Below are 10,513 nucleotides of genomic sequence, written 5' to 3' on the forward strand. Positions count from 1 at the left end.
GCAGCATTTCAGAAAGGAAAAGCACCTTCAATGTGATAGAAACCCTTGGTGAATGAGGAGAGTGTCATTTTTCTTTCATGGAGTTGAGTCATGATAACACTCTGAAGGACAAATTTTTTTGTTAATATCAAATTGTTTAGCACAGTAAAATGCCTTCCCAGTGACACCCTGTCACAGGCTAAACAATCCAGTTGATTGGCACCTAGGTCTGCTAACAACTGTGGGTTGTCCTGGGAGCGGCCCCTTTCCCCAGCAGAAATGATGGAAAGCCATGGTGCTGGTTAGAGCCTGGGCTGAGTGCAGGGCATCTCTCACTCTGCTCTGCTGCAGCTCAAGGTGGTATTGTTTAGGCACCCAAGCCTTTGCAGAGCCTCGGGCTGTTAGAGCAGGGCTCATGGGTGGGCTTTTCAGGAATATGCTTTGGAGGACCTGCCCTCCCCACTTGTGCTCAAAGTTTGTCGGTGTCTTGTCAGATATTATAGAAAAGAAGAAATCTCAGCTATAGTAAGAAGTGGAGAAAATAAAGCTGAATAAAGACGGTAGTGAAACAAACTCCATTTACCCTCTCCCACAGTGACCAAATCATGCTTTGTCCTACAATAGAGATGGAAAATGCAGCTTCTTCTCATAGAAAGTGACAGGAAGAATACACATGAAGTGCTCAGTAGTGAGATTTCTTAGTGAGAAGTTCTTGAGCTACAGACAATCCTTAGGGATCCCTCCCTGTAGCAAAGAGGGGCCAGGTGTTGTGAACCCTTTTGGCTCTCAAAAAGGGTCCTGTGGGTGCCCATCTCTTCTTACACCTCAGCTGCAACCTGACTTCATGCACAAGCAGCTCGAGCAGACCAAACCCCTCACTAGCATCAGGGTCTTAAACATGAGTCAATATTTTCTGTATAGGCACAGTTCCAAGCAAGCTTCACCCCACAGGGATCAGCCTGGCTGCTGCATGTCCCATGGGGGCTCCTCTGCTTGTCTGTGACTGGTGTTTCCTTGAACTGAGAGGAGCAGCAGTGAGACTGCAGTACAACTGCTCCAGGAAAGAGGATCAGTCCTGCCTCAGGCACTCTGTCCTCAGCTGTTCGTGCTGATTTCTCTCTACTGCTCAGCGCAGGCTGAAGAGATGCCATGTGGGGTCATGCACAGTGTGAGACATCTGACAGGGCTATAAACTTCATATCGTGCCTGTCAGCTGCTAAACCTTGTGCTGAGCTACACTTATTTCCCTTATGCTTTTTCCCACTCTAATTGAGAACTCATTCAGGGGTTAGCTTTTCATTTCCCTCATGGTGTCTGTGAGATGTAGTACTAGTCATTCCTGTCTTGTTATCATGTGGCTGCAGGTCTCGTACCATTATCGGTGTCTTTGAAGAGCAGGAGACTGCTACACATCACTTCTAGTTTATGACACATGTTCAACTGTTTGTGAATCCTTCAGTATATTGTTTCCGAACAACGGGATCAGTTAGCCCAGATTAAAGTGAGAAAGAAATCTAGTGTCTCTATAGTGTCACAACGGCTACAGTGAAGGCTAAATTTTTTGTCCCATCTTCACTAAATCCCAATTAATCACTGCTTTGAAATAACACCACAGAAAAGGAAATGAGGGGAAGATTGTACAGCAATTCACAGTCCTGAAAGCCATTAGGAAACCACATCTTTGATACAGACATGTACAAGATCTCACTTCAAACTCTGTCTGAGACAAAGACAAATGTGCAAGAAGTTCCTATTCCTGGCTCAGAGGACTATGGACATACGATAGGAAAGATAGAATTCAGCATGGCTAAAGTAAATTGGCCCTGTCAATGATTTGAAGATATGTCCTTTTTGCAAGAACCCAATCAGAGTTGCAGTGACAGCTGAAGGAGAACATTTCCAGCAGAAGGAACACAGAGTCTGAGATCACATTTTGTGCTTCAATCCTTTACTCTTGTCTTTGTTTCAATATCAAGTAGGTGTTCCAACAGTCCATGATCCAGCCTCAGCCCAGGATTCCTCCCTCTGTAATCAGTCCACATCCCCATAAATCAGAAATCACTGATTGCTCTCACTACCTGTCTGCCTCAACTTGGTGATGGGTATGCCAAGCCTCTTCCAAATCTCACTACACATCTCTCTGTAACACCACTTCTATTACTTCTCTCTGTGTGTCTAAATTTGCTTTAAATAGAGTTGAACTTTCCATAAGGTGAAGGAAGAGAGGCTTGTTAACTCTGGGCAGTTTGACACAAGAGATGGTGTGATTTGTCACATTAAGTGGCTCACAGGGATGACAAACGCATGTGATTTATGAACTGAAAGTCTATCAGCATCATGCAGGCTTGATGATAAGTGTTGCATTAACTCCATTTATGGCATTGGCTAAAAGCAAAGACTGTAAAACTTGCAATTTAGCGGGTTACAAATAATCATGCAAACATTATATTCAGACACAGATTACCCTGAGGGCGGTTATCACTACCAGCTCTGCCTGTGAGTCAACCAGCATCTACACAAAACAGTCAGGGCCAAGAAGTGGGAGAAAAGTTTTTTCTCAGGAAGGAGAGAAGAGATATGAGAATGGGTGACTGAAAAATGCACATGCCATTGCTCTGGTGCCATTACCGGATGTTTCTTGAGCTGTTCAATTTTAGCCTGGACTTTCCTCCTCTGTGGATCCTTTAAACAAAATCTCTGCCCTCAAGGGTTGCTGCAAGAAGGCCTCACCACCAGAACTGCACCCAGGTGTCAGCATGGCCCCTAGACAGCCTCTCTGAGCCCATCATATTTGCCTTTGCCAGCTGCAGCAGCTACTCTCATCCGTACCAGTGCCCCTGCTGAAGAACAATCTGCTTTCCAAAACATGGCGCAGTTACTGCATCTAGACTTTGTTTGGAAGTGTAACCCTCACGGCCCAGGTCACATCCTGTTCTAGATCTCCTTTCCCACAGCTGCACCTTTCTCCCAGTGATCCTCCCCAAAGCAATAGACCTTCTTCCTTCTCTCCCAAATTTTCTGTTCAGCTTGGGGCTACTAGAACATTTATCACTTTGTTTTCAATGCTGAGCCAGTTTATTACACAGAATATAATCTCAGATGTGTTGAGAAATCCCTGTACTTTCACATATCATGTTTCAAAATTTGTTTAATCTCTGAAATACCTTTGAAAAAGCACCACTTTCCTAAGTGATATTTTAAGATGCTTTGGGTTTTTTATCCAAGGACAAGAATTTCTTAGTTGAAGTGGCTCTCCCTGAGGAGGATAATACTCATCCAGAAAATCTGTAATTCAACACAATTCTGGTAGTGTTAGACATCACAGTAATGGACCCAACTTCAGAAACACTGTGAACAGTTACACAATTCAGGCAGTCAGTATGAGTCAGATAAGAGAAGTCAGCATACCAAACATAATAGTATATTTATCCTTTCAACTGCTCCCTCTGCGCAGTCCTTTGTTTTTCATGTATGTGATTCCTTACCAGTCATCCCCAGTACTGTGCAGTTGGCAATGCCAATTTGATCAGTTAGGCTCCAAATGCTTTTAGGTGAAAGTACAGGAATATCTTGTGCTAGTGTAGAAATCACATATGTTGAAGGACCTTGGCTCACCTGGTCAACATTTTTCTACCTCCTGATGTCTAAAGGCAAACTTCACCTTTGCTAGCGATGTTACAGAGCATCTTTAGCTCAAGAGCAGTAATGGGCTTTTCCATTTCAAACATTAACTATTCTCCTTCTTGCAATACTACTCCTAGGGCACCAAAAATGACCAAAAAACCTCCTCCTCTGAGAGAGAGGTTTTTCCTAAAACTGCAGCATTCAGTCATTAGTGCAAGGGCAAACCAGTTTTGCTTTCATCTACCGCAGGCATCAATAGTGCAACGGGATGGAACTCTCCAGCCCTGTGTCTCATCCAGATACATCACTTAGCCACAGGGATCTGTTTGCTACTGCCCCTTGATGTCCCCAGCCAGAGCTGAGGAATTTACATCTTTCTGCAGCAATCTCAACTTCTCACCATTTTTCTACTCCAAGAGAACAATCTTGAGTAGGGTTCCAGGTGGTTCAGTTGCTTTTCTGCCCTTTATAACTTGTTCTACACACAGATCTTTTTCCTGTAGTGCTTTATTCTGTAGTGCTTTTCTGAGTTCATGCAACTACTGGGAATGTAAAATCAAAGCCATATGTGGAGTTTTAAGGCAGAGTCCACTGACAGATATTTGAAAGCTATACTGTTATGATTGGTCTGCACTCCATGCAGTCAAAATGGACTTGAGAGGGCAGCTTGGGATTTAAAGCAAATGTGTGACGGGAACATTTTCCACTGATTTTCCCCCAAAGACTTGGGTTCTGAGCAGCTACTTCTTCTGTCCTCCTCTTTGCTGTCTTGTTGCAATATTTGCAGTTTTATAGACATGTCCTTATTTAGCCAACCAGCTTTCAGAAACACAACTTTCCATTGAAGGCTAATTTAGAGTCTCAAGCACATGTTCTCAGCTGCTGCAAAATTATGCCACTGAGTGCAATAGGCTCTGTCATTTTACATCAGCTGAGAATCTGCTTGCAAGGGCAAAATAAGTGGATGCAGCTGCAGTTCTCTTCCTTGGGAGTTGCCCCTTATATACAACTGCTAGCAGGTGGCTGAGAGCTGGTATTTAAAAATGACAAGTTTTTTGGTGTTTCTTTTTTTTAAAAATACTTTTGCTGAAGTTCATTCATGTGCTCTCTTTGATGGCTGCCCAGTCTATAGACCACCATTCTCCAACTCAGAGGAAATGATGTGGACAGAATCAATTTAGAAAATGGATTTCCAGATCATAAATTAAACATTCTCTCTCATGCCATATCATGTGGCAGAAGAAAGATCAAATCAAAAATGTTGCCCCTTTTTTCTTCAAATAATACAGTGCTATTCAACAGATGTAATTATCCCTGAAGGCACATGCAATAATTGATGGCCTGTCTAATAAGGGCTTTGATTGATGTCAATCAAAGCCCTTATTAGACATGCACATGATGTCATGCCACAGTATAAATCTTAATCTAAATCTAAATCTTCCTGCCAGTCAAAAACCTTTATATAGATTAATCTGATTTCAGATACAAGTTTTGTGTGCGACCTTTTACCCAGCATTTTCAAGGCTGTGATCAGAGAGGAACTGGATCTTTTACGTGTGCTGTTGAGCTCGCATGATGGACTCTAGGCTGTCCCTGAGAGTTTTTTCTCCTGGCCCTGCCCTGCTTTATGCTGTAGCATGGAGCCTGCAAAAGGGGTCTGCCTTGGGTGGCTGACGAACCTGGGGTGGACCTGCACTGCTACATTGGTGGACCGCAATTAATAACATTGCTAGCTACTGGAAACATCATCTGTTCTGCTGGGGTCTCCTGGGGTCACTTCTTTTTCCCTTCTTACAACGCCAGGCAACTTTATCTCTCATCTTTACAGGGAGAAAAGTGTTGTGGAAGATTGTTATCTCATTGCACTTGACGACTTCTATGATCCTTGGAATTATTCTCCAACTGCACTTCCACACCTCCCTTTGAAAGGTGGTGCCCTCCCACTGGACCTAGCTGGTAATCACAGCTTGGAACACAGCTCCATTACAAACTCCTAGTCTTCATGGTGGTGTCATGCACAGCTCTTTGGGATTGGTAGCTGGATAACAAATCTGAAGAAGTTATAAATTTACCAGCAGGTAATGCATCAAGCTTTGTGTTGCCAGTTGCACAGGCACTTCAAATCTCTTTTGAACTGAAATAAAAGCAAATGGCAGAGGTCATATTTCAAGATAGTGGAATTTGTCTTCTGCAAATCTGCTCTTTAGATGTCAAGCAAAGCAATTTCACAATATAGAGAAAAGATATTGTCTGGCACCATTCTATTTTTATTGGTTTTTGATGTAACTTGAAAATATTAGGCCATGTTTTGGTGTTCAATTTTCTATAGGTTTTTAAGACAGCCTGATATAACAAATGGAAAAAATGTCTGTAGTTAGACGTCATTCCTAATGCTGAGGCACTCTGGAGAAAGCTACACAGCAAGCTCAATCTGCATGCAAAACTTCGAAGTACTCCCTAGATCCATGAACTACAGAAAGACTTGAAGTCAGCAGGAAAATGTCAGTAAACAATGAGAAAACAAATCCTGCCTTCAGGTTTGGAAGAGAGAATGAAGATCCAAAAATGTTCACATCTGCAGGACATCATGCTCGTAGTGAGGTTGGCCTTGTATGCACCCTCTTGTATAGCCAATGCCAGTGGTTTAAATGCTGTTTTCCTTCTTTAAGAGTGCTTACAGAATAGAGGATTGCTCACAGTTTTTTTTTCTGGCTCAGAGGCAATTCAAAGCTTTCAGGTGATCCTCATATATCTTTCTTAGAAGTGATGTCTACTGGAGCAACTAATGTTCTAATGGAACGTTAGTTGGCTCCCGTGTGAGAGGAGTGAGAGAGGGCCGTGGGTGCCGTGGGTCAGCCCACAGGTAGCCCAGGAATAGGATGGCTAATCTTACCTCAGGGCCCCATATTGTGTGAAGGCTTTGTGGGTTTGAGCTTTGGAATGTGTTTTGTGCATTTTCTTACGTTTCTGCTCGGTTTCCCATCTTTGTACAAAAAGGTTTCTTCTGACAGAAAAGACAAAGTTTAACATTTGTCCTTGTAGTTAAAACAGCAACAAAGAAACACCTAACAAGACAAGCTAAAAACAGTGATTTATGAGGTTTTATGAAATTTTGTTGGAAAAATGATCATTTGAGTCATTCTCCTCTGACTCTCCCACAACTCATCTGCAAGTAAGCCCCTTCCACAAAGCAGTTAGGATGCACACAATTCCTAGCAAGTCCAGCTGATGAGATGGCTCCTCTGGCCCTCTCCACTGCCACAGTGACTCTTGCTGCCTGACTCCAGGGCAAATTGCTGCTGCCAGCTGTGACCCAGCATAATTCTGCTACGCACATGGGCTGCTACATGTACAAGGGTTCATCAGGGTTGGGCTTCTTTCTGGAGCTTCTTTCCAGAAAGATTCTTGTTCAATTTTTTTAGAGAAGGAAGCGGTTTTTACTGGGATAACTGTACTCCTTTTAGCTTGGAGTTGAAGATTTAAACAGGTCTTCTTTCACTTCCCCTTGGACAACAGGGAAAGGCATAGTGGCTAGCAACTCTCTGGGGCCCTGAGAAACCACAAAAGTGGTCTTATATTTTCTGGCTGATACTTTTGCCATCCTGGTCCAACACTTGCAATGATATTGAAGTGCATGGCATTAAAGGGATCAAAAAGTTGTCCAGTTGTTGCCAGTTTTACTTTTGTACTTTCTGTCTTGTTGGCCTACAACATATTTTGTGAATCCTGCATAACTTTTTCATTGAAGGGTTGAAGCATGCTGTGGCACTGTCACCATTGCAAAGTTTGCTTTTCTTCCAAGATAACACCATTTGGTGGTGGCCCTGTTCTTAGGATGATGTCTGCCCCCTGTTACATTTGTTACACCCCGTGAAATCCCCCGCTAATAAGAAATTACATATTCTTAATCATATGTAATTTCATACAAATGTACACTTTGCTAAATGATATTTGGATGCCTGGGAAGGAGAGACAAGTGAACTAATTCCGCAAATATTGCCTAGCAGGGCACATATTTATTGGGGAGTGGTTTTTTAATAACATCTTACACAAACAGAAATTCTTCATTTAATTCAGATGCCCTTTATTATAGTTTGAGGTTACCAGCAAAATAACGAGGATATAAGAGCTCTCCGTGCAGGAAAAAAAGCCACAATATCCTGCCGGTGAGGATGCTTAAGTATGCTTAATTCAAACAGGAGTGTGTAAATACTCTTAACTCAACCCAAGAGCAAGCTAACACTGGAAGGGGTTTGCCTACTCTCTCTTTGCCTGGCCATGGGGCTCAGGGAACTCCTACTTCCATTTACAGTGGGCATCAGTGTAAGATGAAATAATAATTTTTCCGTAAGATGACTCACATTACAAAGCTGTACCCTGGAATTTCATCATTAAATCTTCCACAAGTGGTCCTAAAAGGCATCATTTTGACCATGCCAAAGTAGTCAAAGCAGAAGGCATTTACACATTTCCCCCAAAGACCCAGTCCTTCCATCAGCCCTCCAAGCAATTTGGTGACTAAATCTTCTATGTACTTGAATAATTTATGATATGAATAAATTCATTTATGCCAAGTGAAGAGGTTGACTTCTGGGATGAAGCAATGCCAACAGAACAAAATTGAAGCTAGAGACAGGAGGAAATGAACCCATAACAATGGCAAGCAGTATTGTATGCTCCAGCAGCAAGAGACAGCTGTGACCACATCTGAAATATGAGTGTGGGGAGCAGCAGCTAACAAAGATTTTAGAATAAGCAGAATTGAGCTAAAAAGAATCTGCTGGTTTTGAGCTGCAAAATAAGATTATTATAAAATGACTGAAAACTAAATTGCAGGTGTTGTGTCTCATTCCAAAATTTTCCATGCAAAAAGTATATAAGTAACATTCCCATGCCTTTTACTTTCCACTGACATTGAAGAAATGGAAGTCTCAACTCGTGCCAAAATGATCTGTCCCCCCAAGCCCTTGACCTGGCCAACTGATGAAGGCATGTTACAGATGCATGGAGTGCAAAGACTGGAAATATTGCACAGCTCAAGCAGTGTAAGCTGGCTGTGGTCCAGCTTACACCAGCTGCTGATTAGCTCCATAAATATCTTAGAGCAGTAACAGTTGGAGGAATTATGGTTTGCATTTACTAAACACCAATGAGGGCTACCTAACTAGGCATGCTTTGCTTGCATTTGTGGACAGGAGATTGATTACATCGAGGTTTTTTAAAATTCCTCTTTCTTTAGCTGTTCTTCAAAGAAATCATTACATGCCACTGTCAAAGCAGCAACCAGAATGACAAATTCATTAAAATCCACTTCATTGTCCTTATTGGAGTCCAGGTCATTCATAATTTTATCGACCAGGAGGGGGTCCTTTTGGCCCTAGAGAGAAAGAAAAGCGATTTAGCTGTGCAGGTCTTGAAAGCGCAATTCTGACACGCCTGGCACCACTGCTATGTTACAAGGCTGGTGTTATTAAATAAAAGGCTGCATTAAATATGCACCTGAACAGTAATACATCTCGAGTCACTGCAACATCAGAAACTAAAGAGAGTGCAGCCCTTAAAAAGGTATACATGTTCTTAATAAGGACTGAAATGAGTCAAACAGATTTTAGGAGATACTAAACATGGATCTCTTTTGCCAAGGTGGATCTGTAAAGTGCATTTCTCTGTATCATCCCTTGACAAACAGTACTTTGATTTCCAACAGAATACTCATAAATTGTCATGTTATATATCCATTCACCAAATTCAGAAGAACTCTGGTCAGCAAAAAACCATCCTATTCAGTGGGAGCAAGAACATTGAATCTCATAATATTAAACCAATAGCCAAGATTAAAAGAAAATCCAATTCAAGGAAATGAATGCAATGTAAAGAAACTCCTTCTGGGATAAGGTCCACAATAATTTTTATAATTAGGAGGATACCTAAAACTATTATTTTTAAAGCTTTGATTCCATAAAAGCATCTATGCTGTGTAATGTAGAACACAACAAACATGCCAAGAGATATTCTAATCAGCAGCTTATCATTGAAAGAATTTCCTTAGCACCACTCTGCGGGACACACAAGATCAGGACTGTGTGGCCAGTGTGCACAAGCTGCTTTCCTGTCTCATGGCAACTGGTTGCCGCATTTAAGTCTTCAATGGATTTATTTATGCCTTACTATTAAAAACAAACAAACAAACAAATTGACCATTATTTAGCATTGATCTTGCTACTGCTCCTAGGCTGGCCTAGCCCTCCCACTCAAAAGCACTGTGGAGTCTGCAGAGCACCAATACCCTTCTCTGCTGCCAGTGGTACATGGAGGATACTGACCACCCTCTGAAAACATATTTCTCAAATGGGACATTTGACATCATATTCTTCTGTACAGCTCCACAAAGAACTGTTATCTGAGAGACTGTGACAGGATGGGCCTTGCACAAGGAGGTGCTATCCCTATCCAAGCACTTGGATAGCTGCTTAACCCACTCATGACACTCAGGAGGTTCAAAAGCTGCATCTTACTGAAAGGAAGTCAGTGAGCTCACTGGTAAGGAGCTCCTTGAGTTCTCCTTTACTGAGCTTGTTCCTGTCTCCTTCTTTGCCCGAGTAGTGATGGAAAATCCTGATCAAGGTGTCCATTGCATCTTCCAGTGGAGTGGTCATAGCAGTGAGCAGGAGAGCTGTGGGGCAAAGATATGGTCACTGACATTGCCCAGGAGTCAAACCAAAGGCCAGTCTCCGGGAAGGGAAGGAGGGCCAGGTGAAGACAGGGATTGTTAGGCTAAGAGTCAGGCTTTCAGTTGATCCATCCTGTTGGCTGTGTGTGAGCAAGTATGGACTGTAATAAAAAAAACCCCATGGTCCTGAAGTCATAAGCAATTGCTTCAAAAAGGTAAATGGAAAGAAAGGATTTTTAT

The 10,513-nt window shown here is 42.3% G+C and overlaps 1 protein-coding gene across 1 annotated transcript; it reads right to left on the reverse strand.

Moving 5' to 3' along the window:
- Positions 1-8,821: 8,821 nt before the first annotated feature.
- On the reverse strand, positions 8,822-10,259 carry S100Z (S100 calcium binding protein Z). Its single transcript, XM_064736170.1, has 2 exons — positions 10,119-10,259; positions 8,822-8,980 (listed from the first exon to the last, which is right to left on the reverse strand). The coding sequence occupies exons 1-2, from the start codon at positions 10,257-10,259 to the stop codon at positions 8,822-8,824; spliced, it is 300 nt and encodes a 99-aa protein (XP_064592240.1).
- Positions 10,260-10,513: the final 254 nt, after the last annotated feature.

This window comes from Zonotrichia leucophrys, chromosome Z (assembly GCF_028769735.1).
Source record: "Zonotrichia leucophrys gambelii isolate GWCS_2022_RI chromosome Z, RI_Zleu_2.0, whole genome shotgun sequence".
Taxonomy (NCBI): domain Eukaryota; kingdom Metazoa; phylum Chordata; class Aves; order Passeriformes; family Passerellidae; genus Zonotrichia; species Zonotrichia leucophrys.